The sequence below is a fragment of the Falco peregrinus genome, chromosome 1 (genome assembly GCF_023634155.1).
Source record: "Falco peregrinus isolate bFalPer1 chromosome 1, bFalPer1.pri, whole genome shotgun sequence".
NCBI lineage: Eukaryota > Metazoa > Chordata > Aves > Falconiformes > Falconidae > Falco > Falco peregrinus.
In genome coordinates, this window is record NC_073721.1 from 15,069,594 (window position 1) to 15,089,156 (window position 19,563).

Consider the following 19,563-nt stretch of genomic DNA (forward strand, 5'->3'; position numbering starts at 1 on the left):
AAGTCCAAGTAGGTGCCACAAACCCTGTCAAAGTTCAAAACTGGTGTCTACATTACTAAATTGGTGGTGGTGGCACAGCACATAACACATCTGAAACAAATGAAGCAAGACACATTAATTATACTACATTATTTTTGTTAGAAGTTTTGATTGTTAGTGTCATGTTAAAGAAAATCTAAGTTGCTTAATTGAAAAGTCTGTTTGGATAAAGGAATATCATCAGTGAAAAGTGATTAAGGGCAGACAGCATTTTCCTTACACCCACTGAAATCTCCAGGTTGGCTCCCTGACCTCAGCTGGAGGGTCACAGCACCGCAACCACTCTCCATCCATTCTTCAGACTGGATGATGTTTCTTGCAGATGAGTTATAAGTTTAGCAATAAGGAAAAGGTTATTATACATCTTGTGTATTGCACTTGAGACATACAAAGAGTCCTGCTACAGTAAGCTACAGTCAAGTACATACTTTAAAGATTCTATGCTTGAACAAGCTGAAATACCAAAACAAACTTCAGTTCGAAAGGGTCCTACGTGTATACAGTATAGAAACAAGATGATGGACGAAGTCAGATAGGCAACAGCTATTTTCTGGCTTTTTCACTCCTAGGTTTAGAGATGGCTGGGAGATATTTACCCGATCATTTGCCAAAGTTCCTTCATTCTCTGTGATCACTACCACAAAATTGTGGAAGAGCAGGCCTGTTCTGTTCTAACTTGAAACTAAGGGGATAAAGTTTCAAAAAATCTACCAACTATAAAGGATAGAAGAAACAATTATCCAGAAAAAAAATCATTGTTTTAAAAATATACTTAGTAAGCAATAAACACAAAACACTAATTCCGCAAATTATGCATATAAATACATACTATGCTGTTCATTTCTGAAGAGTCGTAACTTCCACATGGATGGACACTTCCAATAGGTTCCAACCCTTCTTCATCCCACATATACGTGCCATCAGAGCTGTCAGATGGAGAAAGTTCAAAAGATGACCCAGCTCTGTAATTCATCTCTGAAGAAATCACATTCTCAGCAGTATGCTTTGTGCTTTCACTGTTGTCATCCACTGCTTAAAGAAAACAGGAGTAGTTAAGACTAAAAATAATCCAATATTCCAAAAATAAACATTAAGATGTGTATTATTGGAGTGTTAACTCTTCTGAAACCATACTGTAAGAGAAGTATCTTAAAGCATTCTACAGTATTGTTCACTCATCCTAGAAGGAAAGAAGTTCAGGCTGCTTTGGTAGCTACAACTAAGTATCCTTCCAGCCTACACATTTGCTAGCCTTTTACACAGCAGTAATGCGCCCATCATGAAAGCTACTTTCTAAAATTACGCATCTTTTAAAAATATTAGAAAGTGCGTCCAAAAGTATATCCTTTGGATCCAATCTTTCAGCTGTAGCTTCTCTCAAAACAAACATGTACTATGAGAAGCCCATCAGAGACTTGAAAATGTGGCTTTTAAAAGCACCTTCTGTCTCCAATAATTTTTATGGAATTAATATAGCATGTGTCAGGAAAAACAAAAAACCAATGACATTCCTATTTATAATTTAACTGATTTTAATTAGACACTTTACACTTATTCACAGTACTTAGAAGCAGTTAAAGCTGTTCTCTGCCTACAGAGGTGTAGGGGGCAGGAGGGGAAGAGAAATTTTCCTAGCAGTTCATCAGTCCAGAGAAATGAATGGCAAAGCAAGGATATGACGAATCCCACAACCAATTCACAAGCGTGGTTGAAGGAGGTATCATTCATTCTCACCCCGAAGAAAAAGAGGTCTTCAGAATCATGCTTGGGAAAGATAACTATCTTGCACTGTAAGAAAAGAAATGGGCCAGTATAGAGCCAAGTTCCATTCTGAAACAATTCATAAACAATTGTCAATTACATAAACCAGCTTACAGCTACAAAATCTTTATTTAGTACTTGAAATGTCAAACAGAACATAACAAAGTATTTACCAGACACGTTTATATCAAGCCATTCATCAGCATTACAGCAAGATCCTCCACTTTCCTTGAGAGAGGCGAATGGCTCGATCGACATTACACTCCCATGCTCTAAATCTTGAAGGCAGCTCTCCTTTTGCTGTATTTGTATAGTTCTGTTTGGGTCTTCTATATCTATGAAATCATCACTGAAGTCTTCACTCAAATCATTTTTTTCTGAGGATGACAATGAAGATATAGATATTTCATCTCCATCATCACTCATACACACGACTTTTGACCCATGTTTTCCCACACTTTCATGCAGACCCTCATCAGATTCTGTTCTTTGAGAATTGCTCTCTATAATACTGTTTTTCTCAATTGCTCTATTAATATTTGTTGAAATTTCAGAATTCTGCCCAATGCATGTGTCAGGAGTTGTACTTTTGCTGCCATCCACAATGATATTTCCAGCAAATCGCTGCCTGGTAGGCTTCAACAGAGAAGGTCGACTTAATCTGTATCCAAATGAAGGTGCTGACCCAGATCCATTTGATAGCGGGGGCTTCTTTGAACAAGGAGTTGACATGCTCGAGTAGGGCCTGGTAAATCCATACTTCACAGGTTCGTTTCCATTGGGTACATCCAACTGACATGCATTTCTTGACAACAAAGTCGACCTTTGAGATGTCCTGGCAGCTAGATTTTGACTATGATAAGGCCTTGTAAGATCCACAGCTTTATTAAAGGAATGCGACCTGGTTAAAGATGCAGTGGGAAGCAAAGAATTCTGAATAGAATGTGAAAAGCTTTGTGATCTTACCATTTTTTCACAGGAGAAAGCCTTACTGTTGTCTGTAGATTGCGCCAGGCTTTCTCCCGAACTTGTCCTTGTGGCACTGGAATTAGCTCGAGGTCTCTGCAAACCTACCACTGGCCTATTTCCATAAAATCCATTTAAATGTGATTTTGAAGCATTGAGTCCAGAATATGAGGTCCTTCCTGACAGGGTACCTTTGGCGAATTTTGCTGAACTAGAGAGCCCAGGCAAAGACTTTGGATTTAATTCCTCAGTAGAAGACACAAACATACTGGTTTGCTTTGCTGCTTTTGATGTAACTGAAGCAGTACCGTTCAAACCCACCCTGAGCACATCATTACCCAATGCTCTTTGGGACTGAGAATATTTCTCAGAATCAATTAATTTTTCATTACAGTTATGTTTAGAGATGGTCTCTCTCCCATTTTGATCATTAAGTTGATATTTATTTGATTTTTTCCAGTTGAAAGAAAAGGAAGACATGCGAACAGTGCCACTGTGCTTGCTGAAATTTTTGCCACCATTGTTCCCTGCTAAACTAACAGCCGTCCCATTTGGCATAGGTTGCAAAACACTTCCTAAAGTTTTCGTTCCATATTTCGGTAGCCTGGAAACCAAGGATGTCCTGCTTTGATTTTTTTCTTCCATGAGCTATTGGGTACATTGGTCCTCAAAGGGTGCTTGAATCTAAAGAAAAAAAAAAATATATATATATATTAGATCTGAAACAACCACACATTAAACAATTTTCTATACCTTTGCATCTGTATGTTTACTACATTCCTGTGCCAAATATACCATAGTGATACCAAGTAACCCATACACATTTTGTGAACTCCAGAGAAATACCTGTCACCAGCAGTTATTTGGTAGTAATGTTATTCACATTGCACCTCCCTCCCCCAACTTTCATTCTCTAGAGAAACTGCCTTTTTTTTTTTTTCTTCTCCTCCTACTTTTGAAATCTATGAAGTAAGCAAGCTTAAAAAGAGGTTGGAGGGTTGTTTTTTTTTTTTCATTTACTTATTTTGAGCAGCAAACCAAATTTTTCAACTGCATTACAATTATTAAAAACCTAAAACTTCACACTTAAAATTCCACAAATAGAACACAGCACAATTTTGACCATACTGACCATTACTGTGGTCAGTAATGTAAAACTGCAAAAACTATAATGTAAAATCTGACTACAAGCTAAAGTTTAGAACACAGCACAAACCTGTGGTCAGTAATGTAAAACTGCAAAAACTATAATGTAAAATCTGACTACAAGCTAAAGTTTTGAAATATTTTTTCTTCCAGTTTCCCCAACGCCTATGTTACAAGATACAAAATAATCACTCATCATCCAGCTTCTCCACAGCACTTTTTCCCAGATCTCATTGATATCCCCAGTTCAAGATGAACATTCCTAGCCATTTTTCCTTCTGTATGGGAACTGTCGTCTATTTTGGTCATCTTATTCATGTACAAGAATTAAGTTACAAGGCAAGAGTTGCATAAGGTCAGTGTTAGTGAAAATTTTACTTCTGTGCCTTAGCTACAAAAGCATGACATAAAAAAATAATTACAGGATTCACACATTACTTTGTATCTTGAATTTTGCTCCTGTCCACCTGATTTGGAATACAGGGACTCCACTACAGTCTTCAATGAAGATCAATGAAGTTGTATCTCAACTTACAGTTGTGTCATTTTGGTCTATTTTATATCACATTTATTTTACAAAGCCATGACGGCTTTACAGACATAACTTTGCCTTGAGAATTTTTGCCTTGAGTATTCTGATCTCCTTGCTTTAACACACTGCTTTTTGTTTCTTCCACACTTATCTACGTATCCATCCTACTATTTGGACAACTGTGTCTGTATCACCCTTCTGTAGAGCACCTTAAGTCTGTTGTTTTCCCTGGCTATACAATACAAATAACTTATCTAAATGTTATTATTGAAGGCTTGCAATTTAGACAATAAGGCCTCGAAAAGTCTCCAAGTTTCAATGTTGCAACTTCTTAGGAAAAGTTTTATTCTTGTGTTAATTTGGGTGTTCACAAGACCAGGTTTCTGTTTCTTTCAAGACAGCTTTAAAAGTATATCTTGCTTATGCTAGCCTGGATTTTACATTTTCATCAGTTCCACCTCCAAGTCTCACAATAGTGTAAAGACACAGAATTTCAGTCATTCATATGTTATTCCCTGAAATTATTATCTGTGTTTCTCTTTTCACAGATCTACACAGAACTGGCAGAACTGAAAAGATATGAAAATTCTTTAACCACAGAAATCATGATAAGAATCAACATACACCAAGCAAAATGTTATTTGCTCAGGTTATAGAAAACACCTGTGTAACCACAGCAAGCACTACCTTAAGGTGAGTCACTCCCCAAGCTCCAAGACCTCACTAAGTAATACTTAAGATAAAATCAAGGTGGCATTAAATTTATGCAAAATGAAGTACCCTTAGGATTTTGTAAATTACTAAGATGCCCCAGAGCTGTACTTCTGGAAGTAGATCTATATCAAGATATGAAGAGAAACATCCTCAGAGACATGGCTTTTTAGGGGCTCCTAACCTAGCAAAAATATCAGAACATACACCCTACAGCTGGCAGAGTGCATTTCCATTAGGAATACACAAATCCAGAGTTTTCAAATACTAAGTGAGCTCTAGAACACCAGAGACATGACCCTCACCTAGGCATACAAATAAGAACACAAGTATTTCCCCCTGGCAAATTTAACTCATTTTGTATAGGCATGTGCCTGTATGTGAATTTAAGTGTCTCATGTCAGATGTATCTCAAAACCACTATGACCAACATAATTACTAAAAAAAGCATTCACAGCACCTCATTCACTATCTGTACTCATAAAAAAACCAATAAACCCCCATGCCTACAGTATACACATGTATACCTTGCAAATGAAAAAAACCCATTATACTTTAATACCAAGTGTATCTATCTTTGATGTTGGCTTTATGTCAAATATATATAGTAAAGCCAATGAAGTACACTTTTAAAAAATCTCTCCATGATTAAAAAATGGCTTTTAGCCTCACAATGAATTCATTCACAGCAAGCATCATACTGTAGATCCATCAAAAGATACCCCGACTAACAAAAAGGCTCAAGTCGCAAAGAAATCTTCCAAATTAAAGAAGTTAAATTAGAAAGCTGCTAATGTAACTTCCATGCTTTATAGATAATTCCCTTTTCACATCTGTCTAACATCTCTTAGGTGACAGCAAAATTTAAATGAGGCCATTTAATTAGATTACTTCTAATCCTCCACCAAGTGCTGCAAATTAAACTTAAAAAGAAGAGCTTTCAGTTCTTTAGGAAGGGTGCCTGCTCATTTATTCTTAACTAGGGAAAGACAGAATATTATCTGTCAAGAAAACTGATTACTTAAAACATTTCAGATAATTAAACAACATGCAATACTTGTTTGTGTTTTGTTAGCTACATCACTAACTACTGCGTCACCTTTCCTATTCTAGGTTGTATTTGTTTCTTTGAAATACAAAACACCCCCAAAATTTATCAGTATTCTGTCTGGCAGGTGTTACTTTTCCCAGAAAATGGGAAATTTTCTCACCAAGTTCTCTTAAATATCCTGCATCTTGACATCTAGTTACCACTAGAAATTACACTACCCTAACAATGGAATTTCCTTATCAAGAAGCACAGCACCTGTAAGTTAAAATATTTCTGCATTCCACAAAACTCAGGTTGAATTCAACTTCTGTGACATTCAGCTGTATTATGAAGAAATTCAAAGTAGCTTTATACCTCAGCAATCTATAGAATTTTTAAAACAGACATCTGGGCAAACAAGTCTTACATGCTTTGCCTTGGGAAATACATTATCTAGTGCACACAAGACTAATCAGGAATTAAGCTAATTATAAAGAGCCTCGTCTTACATAATGATCCAGGGAAAAGGAATTAAAACTCACAGACACTCTCTGAAGTATAATCTGAATCAACTGAAAAGCTGCTACATCCTTACCTTCAAGGATATTCAAGATCCTGGTGATAAGTAAAACTATATTCACTCTCCTTTGTGCCTTCTGTATAAGATTATTTACACCTCGGGATACTCCAATGTTAGTTTCAATTAGCAAACACAACATTCACCTTCACTTTATTTACAGTTTGTTTTAACACCAGAAAGGCAGTTTCCTATATATTAGCTTCTCAACAAAGTTTAATTTTACACCCGAGACTCCACCTTACATGTTGAGGAATAATTATTAAAGCAGAAGACAGCTTAAGGCTCATATATTTAATGTTTGGGAATCTTAAAATATTGTGATCCCTACGATCCATGCCACCAGAGGGCTAAAAGCATTTTCACGTTCCAAACAGATTACAATGAGTGGGACCAAATTCCCCTCCTATTGTCATAGCAGTATGGAATAAGCAGCTGCGCGATTAAATTTATCTGACAGACTAGGGCAATTCTGCAGAACTATTGCTATGCCAACAGTTTCAGTTGTATGTTTCATACTTCTTCTCAATTTCAAGACCACCTAAATAGAAATGCTGAGTAGCTAACTTAAGCTACTTTTCTTAAAGCAACTTCCTTCCCAGAGTGAAGAAATTTTTTCTTGAAGCAGAGACAAACATAAGTTTGTATAACAAGATTGTGCTGGAAAAGCAAGATCGTCACCACCTCCTTGCTGCTTCTGGGTAACAAAAATGGTACTTTCCTGTAGGTCTGTAAGGTGGCAACTATAGCAGTACACAAGCTTCCTTCCCTACCCAGAAACATTACATCCGTCAGTGTCCGTATATCACCAAACACCAGCTATTAATCAGTCAATTTTGGGTTGTTTTTTTTTTTATTTGGTGTGGGCAGACTGTCAGAATAACTACTATGAAGCTATGCATAAATGGATTATTTCTATCTGCCATCACGTGCTGGATGTTACTGAAGCCAATTAAGTTTAACAACCACATTTGCCAAGCCAGACCTTATACTCCTATCACTTGCCTTCTGCAAAAGACCTAAGAATTAAGATACTATCCAATTTACTTGTTTGGCTCAGTGACAGGTGAGCTGAAGCAGAAGTTTACCCTTATGCATGCATATTTATCTTGCCAACTCTACAGTGCAACAATTTCCAGGAACCTTCATGCTTTTTCCTAAAAGCAGAAGTACATTTCTAGTATACAAACAGCACGGACAGGAGGGTGAGAACACTCCTCCAATGGCAGCCTGCGTTATCTCCTTTAATGAAAAGCTTACTTGGCCACAGCACTACATTAGAGCGGAAAAAAGAACTGTTAACTACTGCCCAAGCAACACAGAAAATGAGTGAAGCCCACCCTTGGGAGCTGAAGAGCAAACAGCAGGCAATGAGCAGATGGCTTCAGGCAGGCACAATCTACTTACTACCTCAAGCAACAATTACATCCTGTTTTCTGCACCACACTTGTAACAGGAGAGCCCTGCTGAAACCGGAGACACAAGACCAGCTCTTCAAGGTGCTACGGACATGCTTCAAGGCAGCTACTCCTAACTTCCCACTGGTTTTCATGGTAAATAAGATACGCGCTTGCCAATTTGTTGAATAACTGCAGTTTACTTCTAGTTATCATCTGCTGAAACTAGATATACCACATGACTTTTGTGAATTTAAGCACATGCCTATTTCACTTCTGTCCACTGTACACGACTTATAAAAGCAACCTCTGTGCACCTCTGGATTTTAGCATCACAACTTTTATTTATTTTTCTGTTCGTGTCACATAGAATGCAGATCTCTTCACTACTGATTCGTGCTGAAACAACAATAACTAAAGAAGTATTTTTCTTAAAAATGTAATTTAAAAATGCATTAGAGGAGTTACGTGAAAATACCTTCTTTCTTCCAGTGTAGGGAGGCACTGAATGACATAATGGAAAAATCAGGAAGGCCCCTGTAACAGATGCAGCAAAAGGCTTCTTTAGCAAATACTTAAGAACACTGCAAGATGGGCAACATGGCTGCAAGTCAATTTTCAGCTTTAAAAGGACCATAGGAGCTTAACAAAATGAAAGAAACTGGCAGGAGATCTAGCTAGAAAACACCTGCTCTGAGCAGGACAAGCCCTGCGGAATTAAAGATGATGAATCCCAAGGAAATTGTGCATGTTTAATGAATTAAACAGAATCAGAATACAACTAGAAATTCTGATGCTCCAAGACTGAACTTCTGGTATTTACAACTGTCATATATTCGTTTGTGCTATTTACCCTGCACAGACTGGCTCCAGTTCAGCCAGAAAAAAAAAAAGCAACCTCTCAACTCCAAGATCCAGCACGATTTATCAGCTCTGCAGCATAATCTTCCAAGCCTGCCTGCCTTCTTGTCTTCAGTGCCTCAGAAATGCCTGTTCTCGAGTCAATTCCCAGTGCTTTAGGAAGGCATCCATGAATTTTAGCATCTCTCCCTTTCCTATGTCCCAACTGCACAGTGATTAATACTAGCATCCTTGACAGTCTGCCTTTTGAAGGTACCGTAGTTATAAATTATGGTAAGAAATTCCAAGACACTGAATGCTTATTCTTCTGTTTCTCTGAAATCACTTTGGCCTTCTACATTCAAAGCTGTCAAATTCTGTTCCCCAATCTCAGAGAGCTTAGAGGTAAGTCTTTTCCTCTTCCTCCTCCCTCACACTCAGGCACGTTGATGTTCTACCCACTTGTAAAGTTTGATCTATCAAATACCAACCAAAGCAGTTAGCCAAGCTGATGTGCTGAATTTCAGTTAGTGTTGGTCAGAATGCACTAGATCAAGGAAGATAAGCACAGCATGATAGCAAATGGAGTTAAAGGGAGCAGAGAACAAGAAAGAAACAATGAAGATATCGGGGCTTCTGTATTTCTAACATTGAACAGTATCTTTTGTCGATACAGTAAATTGATGTGACATTCCATGCAGTCTTTAAAAGCATTGTTGATATTCATCAGAATACGGTTCCTTAATGCTTTGTAAGGCTAGAGGACACAAGCACTTACTGGAGAAAAATAAATAAGGAAATTCAGCTCTACTTCGTAGAAGAAAGCTACCAGAATACTTCCAGAATCAAAAATTCCACTCACATTCCTTAGGGCCACGCTCTCAGTTCACTCTGCCATTAATGCTATTTACACTGAGTATCAGGCACCTCAAGGAAGAAGAAAAGGGCTAAGTGCTATCTGCCCAGAAATGTATGTTTTGTAATAGTTTGCCCATAGAGACTACACATTTTAAGCCCCAAATTTTTACAACAAACCTTACTAAAAGGTTGAAATAAGACAGGAATTGAGTTATGATAAAACCCTGAAGATTTTATTGGGGTAGGAGCTGGGGGGGGAAGTCATGCAAATTTTAACTACAAGTAAGACCTCCGCTAAGGTTTCTCAAGTAGGCAAATCTGTCCTGATTTTTCACATTCTTACAAAACTAGTAAGTCAGAAGGCAGTCAAGGTCCAGATGCTTAGCCAGGGAACAGCTTCAGGACAAAGAAAAGAAGATGGAAGAAGAGATACTTGGGGGTAGGGATATATTATTTCTTCCTTTTTGGCAGGCCTGATACTCTCTTTTATTGGGAGTAGACTTTAAACAGTGCCCTTTCACATTCCTCTTAAGTGTTAATACAGGTTATTATAGTTCATTCGTAAATGAGATATGAAATGCAACAACACTTTTCTGTATCAGTGCTGACAGCCTAACTGTTCTTGGGGACAGAGGTCACCTAGCAATCAGAATAAAGCATTGCAGAAGCACACAGCCCCCTCTGCAGCTGCCAAAGATCTGATGCATCCTCACGGAGGAACTCATCAATTCGCTTCTTCAAAAGATCTACTCTTCTTGCCACAGCAGAGACAAAACATAGGTCTACTCTGACTTTGTCAAAATTCTGGAAAATGCCTTTAATTTAGAACTGATGGGGGCTCAGAAACCGGTGGCCAATGTCTTCTCTTTCAGTTTGCTTTTGCGCACTCATCCACTCACTCATCCAAATGCAGCAGATATATATCCTGTTAAATCTGAACTAGCAAGGTTAACTACCTGCAGATATGAACACCACGCACTTCCTGCATAACCAACTCTTCAAACCACAAGATCGAGAACATAGTAAGGCTTTCACTGGAAGTCTAGAGAACACTGGGTGCAGCTGATGAAAAACACTCCATTAGGTGTCCCGATCCCAAGAACAGCTTTCAAACATTGTAACAGGCAGATGAGATACATTGTAATAAATCAGAAGCAGAAACAATTGACATAATCAGGACTAATATACCTAGCTCCAATGCAGAAACCCTCCTGATAGAAGGAATTAAATTATGTGAGTTACTTAATTTGTTATGCTTTACAAGGAACAGCCTTCTGCAGACAGAACCAATTCAGCAGATTCAACCTTAGCAAGCAAGTCATGCAGACCAAGCTTCTTCAATAAGGTAGCTTAACATCTCCTAAACTGCAAAATATGTATTGTTCTCAAAATTTTTATTGAAGAGATACAAAAAGCCTTTATTTTCTTCAATTCTTTAATGACATTATTCAGTTTTAATTGTTACTGAATCTATGAGGATAACAAAGGGGAAAAACAAACTAAGAAGAGCCATACACTGCCTGTCTGCCTTACAGATCTAATGCTCTGCAACCTAAAGACAAAGTCATGCAGCTACAAAGAAGAAAAAACCTAAATTATCATATTACTCAATCATTATTCACACACGTGTACAAAAGTACTGCAACTATAAAGCACATCTATATCTAGATTATTCTCCTATGCTGTCTTAAAGCTTGCTTGTATTTGGCAAGATTTCTGTCCTGGAAGATAACCCATAATTATGTCTATGTGTGTACATATATATTTGAAAAACTCTGATCTTTCCCACTTGACATAATAGCTGCCTTTCAGAAAAGTTTTTAAACTGACATCACTATTTATATCATAAAGGCAAATTAACTTTTATGCCATAGTTAAGATTGACTAAATAATCCTAAACATCAATCGCAGGCTAGAATCCTAGTTTTCTAGAAGTGAAATGATGGATCTCAATCTCTCCTTTCAAAAATTTTGTGATTATGTCTGCAAAGCAACTGACAGCAAAAACAGGCCACTGCTTTTGCTCATGGCGTTATTCCTTCAGCAACAGCATTTCATGCTAGCAATTTCAATCTTTCTGATTTTATTCTTACAAAACAGACATACAATTCGAGTTCAGACATACAAGCAACGTCATTCTGCAAACAGGTAGGAATTACCTGCTGTTGTCAGTCAAATACTTCGTTTAACAGAGGAGCCACCCTCTTCCCTCAGAACTATCCACCGTCACCAAATGATTCAAACACACCACTCCCATCTCTAACTCTACTAGGAAATATTTACCTCACCATTGATTCACTTAAACTTAACAGCTTCCAGTTATCGTTTTCTGTTACTTATTTAGTAACACATGCTACCTGGAGCAGGATTTTCTTGCTGATAAGAATAAGCAGGCTGGAAGCCAAGTGAAACTTTGAATACAACTGATTATAAATGGAAATATCCCTTTTTAGACTGCCACCTTGTCCATCCTACTCATCTAGTTTATTTATTCAACTGGTTCATCTTCTCCTTAATAAGGACATAAAGCTATCTTGAGCTAATACCTTGTTATGGTGGTACAGAGTTCAATATGTTTTTGTATTGATTGTACAGAAACAGATATTACATACTACCCATCTGAACCACTGCTAAACAGCTTATTTATGTAGGTATCTTAAGATTAAGAATTCCCATTAGTTTAAATCTGCAACAAGACTGCCCTTACCACCAGTACCTAAGATACTTCCCCTGCCCCCCGGCTCCAGCCACACGTGCTTATTCTTTCTACTGCTGCCTGAGTAAGGATTCCAGTTATAGGCTAAGCTGAATGACAAGCAGAGATAGCTGAAGGAGACTGCATGTAATTCATAGACTTACTGGTACTGAGAGTAAGTCTGAAGAGGTTCACAGGTGATAACTGAGCAAGACTAGACAAGCTGAAGCAGAAGGAAGACGGAACAGTTCTGGGAATGCCTTTTCTACATATTATCAATGCTATTTCAACATAGTTTAGGGTTTTTTCAGAAGATCATGACCTTGAGACAATAACGTGAAACCATTGCTACAGATTTAAAAAAAACATATCACTAAGACAGCCACTGCTGGATTAAAAGAAGGCTAGAAAAAGGACTGACAAAGAAAACTTTTAAGACTTAGAAAGACAGTAAGTAAACCCCAGATAAGCTTGAAATATTATATAAATCATAATGTTTCTCTGGGTCTGGATCATGGTAATTCAGTGTCCAGGTTCAATTTTCCAGCTCAGCCATACAGTTCCAGCAATCAGTCTTATTTTAAAGGCAATGAAAAAAAGTCACATTGTCTTCTGCAGTAGCTTTAAAAAAATGCACAACAAAGAGGATGAACAGGGCAAGCATAGAATGCTACCTCCTCAATCTTCAACTAACTTCAATTCATAGTATTTCTTGAATTTGGCAGTTTGTTTAGGAACCCTCCCCAGATCTCTCCTCCACTATCTTGTCCAACCTGTCCCTGAGCCCCCAAAAACTCTTTCCATCCATGACTGCCTTAAGCAAGGAGTTCCAGAGCTCTACTAATAATTCTTTTAAAGGTTATTTCATTGCCTTGCACAGGATCCTGAGGAAAACCATTTGTAAATTCCTTACCCAGCAAGAACCGGCCACTGATGTCTGCTCTCCTTGCTACCCAACATACCAGTTATATCGATCAGTTTGTTTCATACCTACGTGCTTTCAAGAAGCTACTGGATTACTTGTATTCTTTGAAGCGAAGTTTCACTTCTCTTCAACATCCATCCTTAAACAAAAATACTGCAACCATATACTGCCATACCATAGCTTTCAGCTGAAACTTTCTTATTTTTGAACCACATCTTCAAATTATCATTTTCTTGCTATTAAATTTCATTTCATTAGTTCTGGACACTACAGCTTCTGTCTACAATTCAATCAATATAAATCACTTATCTATCTCAAAAACAAACTCTCTAAAAATATTTCAGTACCAAACCACCTCACTAGTTTGCCACAGCATAACAAATATCAGTATGTTTTTAACCACTGGCAGGCTTTTGTAAGTATTTTAAAGCATGCTTTGTGTTTTCTTATTTATTTGCTGACAGCTATATCTGAATGTACCTATCAAGGTCCATTTTCTGCAATGAGAAGGCACAGATACTTGTATTATTTGCAATTGAAAAAAAACATTCTCAAGAAACTGACACGTGTAACTTCAGTTACTAGTGACAGTTTGTCCACAGGATCAGTTTCTCCCACATGAGCTTAAAGAGTTACACAGACACAGTGATCTATGCTTGCATTTAACTTGAATGTAAAGGAAGTTGATACATACAATTTGTTTTGTTTAATCAAGATCTCAAATTTAGCCATGGTAAAATGTTTTTTTTTTTCCTGTTGGTTGGGATTTTTTGTTTGTTTGGGTTTTTTTTGTGTTTGGTTTGTTGGGTTTTTTTATGAGCCACCATTCCAGAGAGCTTTCATAACTGAAAGATCTACATAGAAAGGGATTAGGATTTATTTATTTTTTAACTCTGTTTAGTGATGTACAAGGCTGTGCAGGATGAAAGATTCTGCTCCTTTCCCCAAGTCTCCTGCAACTAACAGCAGTAGCTTTGGCTTTGCCAAGTTTCCACCTATGCAAGTTTACCCTACTGCAATGACGGTTAGTTAAAAGCCATAGCTTCTTCCAAATCATCAAAAACACATGTATGGAATAATTTCATCATGTGAGATCAGGAAAAAAACCCAAACATTTACCTAAAACCTATCTTTAATATGATTCAAAAAAAGAACATGGGTCGAAGTATCATACACATTCACACTGTAGTGAGAATCTCTGTATCTAGAGGAGATTCTTCAATCTCCAGCTCAAAGTACACATGATATTAGTGAGACAAGAGAACACAGGATATTCAGTTCTCCCTTGATGCTTCATTTGTGCTCTTGTGTGTCACAACCCATCTGGGCTAATTAAGCTAAAAGCATAGGAGTTCTTTCGCTTCAGGGAATAAATTCAGGAATTGTTTGCAATTTAAGGGTTATTCCAGATCTATAACTTGTTCAACCACCACATAAAAGTAAAATCTTATCATCAGCCATTTCCCTTTGGCTAAGAAACCAAGTCTCCTTGCAGCAAGAACCTTGCCAACATTAACCTTCCTTCTCCTTCCATCAAAGCCATTAAAATGCACTCTGCAGAAGGCTGCCTCAACTCATCATGGACTAAGTGCTCATGAAAATCCCAACAATCTGTAGTGAAAAAGGCATTTTACTGAGAACTTGTGACACCAGTTCCCCATGTGACCAGGGATAAGCATCCCCCACACAGAGAAGACTTTCTCGCTTCACTTATTATACAATACTATCAGCTGAACTGCTCTGGCTGAATCCTCCCGTTAGAATAGAAAACGGCTAGTGAGCAAAGTTCAGATCTCTGCAAATCAAGCTACTTTTGATTAAGGAGGAAACAATATTCTCAGAATGTCTTCCAAAATGCACCTATCTGACAGAAGTTTAAGAGCGAGCTAGAATATGTGTTCCAAAGGTACAAAGAAATGCAAAGACCTACACTGACTAGCTAAACTTAAACTTTGGAATAATTATTTTAATGCTGTTGGGATTTTATTGTAGTATACATGTGTTCAGGTATCCAGAGATTTACATAAGCTTTTTTTATTACTCCAATTGAAATACAATACAGGATTTTAAACCTAATTATCAAAAGCACCATTAGTATTTTGAACTTCTTGGCATGGAATTTAATCCTGCCTGAAAACTTCCAATTAAAATGATGGTGCCGCTGTTCACACTTCCAAATAGTGGCTAAAAGACAACACCACAACCACTGCTGCAACTGGCTACCTTTTATTCCATTCCCAGAGATCTGCGCTTTCTAACAATTTTAGGCAAGCAACGTTCATCTGAAGACTAATGGCATGATGGTTTTTAATCTAGACCGGGGTCCTCAAACTACGGCCTGCGGGCCAGGTACGGCCCCCCAGGGTCCTCAATCTGGCCCCCGGTATTTACAGAACACACACACACACGGGGTTGGGGGGGGAAACCAAGCAGCCGCAGATGACTGCCTGCCACTTCATCCGCGCGCCGGCCCCCTGGTTAAAAAGTTTGAGGACCCCTGGTCTAGACAGCCAGTGCCAACACTTCTTTGTCACCGGTTTATTCCAAATAACCAATACCTCTTAATGGATGATCGGGTCCAAAAGCAATACGTTTTACTCCAGTGAGCTTTCACATGAACAGTTCCATTAAACAGGATTAGTCATTAGTATAACAATACATTAAATTAGGTCATTATGTTGATTGATATCATTACTATTAATTTTTCCTATATTCATATATATTATTATTTCAGTTCAATAACATCAAATACAGTAATCTCCTAAACCTGAAACAATTCTACCATTTAAACAGCTTTACAGTTAGAAGACAGTAATGAGCAGCTTTCAGAGACCAGACATTGAGATTTCTATAATAAGAAGCACTAACTGCGAGTAAAGACTGAACTTCAATTTAAAAAAAAAAATTCCACTGCAAGTTGTACATTCATGTAGATCCTTGGTTAACATTTAGGTAGCCGGTTATTACTAATGTTCATTTGTTATGCATTTACCTCTTCAGCTTAGATGCACTAAGTTCAAAATGGGCCCACAGAATATGGTTACGTGATCATTACATACACGATAAAACATCTGCCAAATTTCACTCAGTACCACCAACAAACACAAATATTTGCTGCCTCATGCTAATATGATGAAGTTTTGTATTTTCGACTACTCTACAAGAGATATTTTTAAAGTTTCAGAGTATACTTGATCAAATGAGATGTTTCGCTTTCAATACCTTTGTAACAAAAAGTTCTATTTTGCATCAAATTGAGGCTCAAAGCCCATAAACACCAAGAACAAGCCTGCTATGAGCATGAAACACCAACCCCATAAGTAGAACCAAGTCCCCTGAAAAGTGGTAAACATCTTTATATGGCAGACCTGATTGACTATTAAATCTACAATCCTTAATTTGTTGTCTGGCCTGGACACTACTGTTGTGCTACCACACAGCTCCCTTTCAGCTTTGCTTTCTCAAGATAAACAGCTCAATTTCCTCCAACTCCAAGTTAAAGGCTGGAGTTGCCTATATTTCATTGTGTGTCAAAGTACGTTTGACAAAACATAACAGCAGGCTCCGGATGATGAAAGCAAAGTCCCAGTGTCATTAAAGCAAAATCATCATAACATACAATAATGTTCCCAAGCTGCTATAAGCAAAATCCAAACAGATTATAGCTGAAGTAGATATTGCACCATTATATACGTATTTTTTTTTAAAACTGTTGTCTTCGCACAGCCACATACTGGGTATTTTTGCTTCTTCCTCTTTTTGGAGCTACAAGTAAATCTCTGCGACCCGGTCCCCTTCAGCAGCTGTTTCCGAATACCCCTGTAGATACGTCTCAACAAAACGGAGAATTAAAAGACGCATAAAGCACTGCAAAACAGGCGCCGCCGGAGGAGCAGCGGGCAGGCCTGCCGTGCCAGGCTGCCCTCCACCCGCGGCAGCGGCGCAGCTGTCGGAGCCGAGCGCCAGCCCCGGCCGCGCTGGCACCGCCGCAGCGCCCTGCCGGCCGGGGGGCACACCTGTGGCACGGCCGGCCGCCCGCCCGCGGCACTGCGGGAGCCGCCGCTGACATTCAGACCGCCCCAAAGGTGAAGGCTGCGCCCGGCGGGGACACGCAGGAGCCCGCCCTCCCCGGCCGCTCCGCCGCCCTGCCCCAGCCCCCCGCGGCCTGCCGTGCCGCAGCATCCCCCCGGCCGAAGCGCCGACCCTAGCCCCAGCGGGAAGGCGGCCAGGGAGGGGGGCGAGCGGCAAGGAGACCCCCAGCGAGGGGCGCGGCGCGGCCCGCCCTGAGGAAACGGGGGAAGAACGAGGGGATGGCGGGGCGCGCCCGCCGCCGCACTCACCGCCGGGACGGGCGCAGGCCGGCGCTGTCCCCTTCTCGGGCAGGGCCGTGGCGCTCTGCGCCCTCAGGTACCGGCCGCCGGGCGCCCCGCCCCGCCCCGCCCGGCCCGCGGTGGGAGGGCCGGCGCGCAGCAGCCACCGCGCATGCCCCGGCCGCCGCCACCGCCCGCCCGCCCCACGCCCCTCCGCGCCCCTCGCCTCACTCTGACGTCAGCGCGCCCGCCCGCCCCGGCCGGCGCCCGCTGCAGTTCCCGCCGCGCCGTTCCCGCGCAGCGCCCGGCCCGCGCCGCCCCGCTCCCCGCGGCCCGCCTGAGGCGGCAGGCGCCGCGCCGTGCCCGCCGGGCTGGCTGGCTGCCGGGCTGTCGTGGCGCGGCCGCACGCCGGGCTCGCAAGGCCGTGAGGCCTGCGGGGCCGCTGGAACGTCTTGCGGCCTGCCCTGACAATTCGGGGACGCGTTGACTGAATCACATAAAAATTGAATGGAAGTTGTTGAAGGCGTTAGGGACACGGGGCTGCGAGTGACCTGGCTCTGGGACAGGGAGAGTGCTGTTAGGGGAAGGAGGCCCAGCCTGAAAAGCCTGGGAGGACCCCAGCAGCCAGTAGCGAGGTGCAGAGCCAGAGGAGACCCAGCCTTTCTCTGTCCTGGTGCTCGCAGAAGGACTGGAGAGTTTAATTTCCTCAAATTTCCTGTCTGTGCCAGGAATAAGACACTGACAGAACATCAGAAACTCCTGCAAGGGTCGAGAATTATTTGCCTGGGGTTACGTGAGATGGTTCAGGATCGTTTCACTGACTCGGCATTTACACCCCCACGCTTTTCCTAGCCGCTGTGTTTGGTGCATGTGTTTCCGCATCTCCCATGGTTTGGGGCCTCCTTGTATGTGTGGCAGCATTTCAGCGCCTGCATTGCTGTGCTTCAACTTCAGATTTTCAAAATTCCACTTTTTCTCAAAAAGTTTTGACTGCCAGCACTTCTAAATTTTTGCCTGCCTGTTTCACCAGGTCTCCCAGAGGAAGAAAGCTGCTCAGTAGCTTCAAGCTGTGTTCGTGTAGGGGAAAAAAAAAGCCAAAACCCACTCCGTAATTGGTAAGCATAACTTGTCGCAGCGCAGCCTCCTGACTAGAATTTGGGCGCACTGCCAGGGTGTGAGACCTGCTTACAGATGTGGGCCCAGGCACTGAAGGTGCTTCCTCAACTTTCTAGACAACGGGCGTGAAGACTCCAGTACGTTTGCCTCACAGATAGCAGAAAGGCCTTTTCTAAAAAATAATGAACAAAAAGTGAAGCTTGTGTATATCTTTTTGTCTGAACCTAAATGTACCAGCGGCATTAATGCATTTATTCTTAGAACAATCTGAAGCATAATTACTCCCCTGTGGTAGAGGGGATGGGGAAAGGCAAGGAGAGAGATTACATCTCTTACGCAAAGCTAAAGAGATAGCAAAGCCAGGAAATGAACTCAGATTTCCTGAGTCAGGCGTCATTGCTTTAACCACACAGTCATGCTTTTTTAGTCGTTCTCAGCTTCTGAGCATTAATGTAAACATCAACTGCATTAGCATAGATTTGATTTTTCCCTACTTTGTTCATCAGGATGACTTCACTATGTCATGAAACTTGGAAATTTCCTCCGATTTAACTTTCTTCTCCATTTCTTTCCCAAAAGTGAAAGAAATTGTATTACAGACTCACTGGGAGGGTGAAATGGTATCACAGACTCCCTAGGAGAGTTTTACATTTCCCAGTG

General features: G+C 40.3%; 1 protein-coding gene across 5 annotated transcripts in view; it reads right to left on the reverse strand.

Moving 5' to 3' along the window:
• The window catches only part of CCSER2 (coiled-coil serine rich protein 2), a 73,392-nt gene extending 55,448 nt beyond the window's left edge, over positions 1-17,944 (reverse strand). For 3 of the 5 annotated variants that reach the window (XM_055806006.1, XM_055806031.1, XM_055806025.1), the window contains exons 1-3: positions 17,818-17,944; positions 1,974-3,450; positions 869-1,071 (exon numbers count right to left, since the gene is read on the reverse strand). In XM_055806006.1, the coding sequence (XP_055661981.1) occupies positions 869-1,071; positions 1,974-3,411 (1,641 nt within the window). In that variant the 5' untranslated portion in view covers positions 3,412-3,450; positions 17,818-17,944. Of the gene's footprint in view, positions 1-868; positions 1,072-1,973; positions 3,451-17,211; positions 17,586-17,817 lie in introns of those variants that run through there. The other 2 variants (XM_055806019.1, XM_027785882.2) reach the window with 2 other exon arrangements.
• Positions 17,945-19,563: the final 1,619 nt, after the last annotated feature.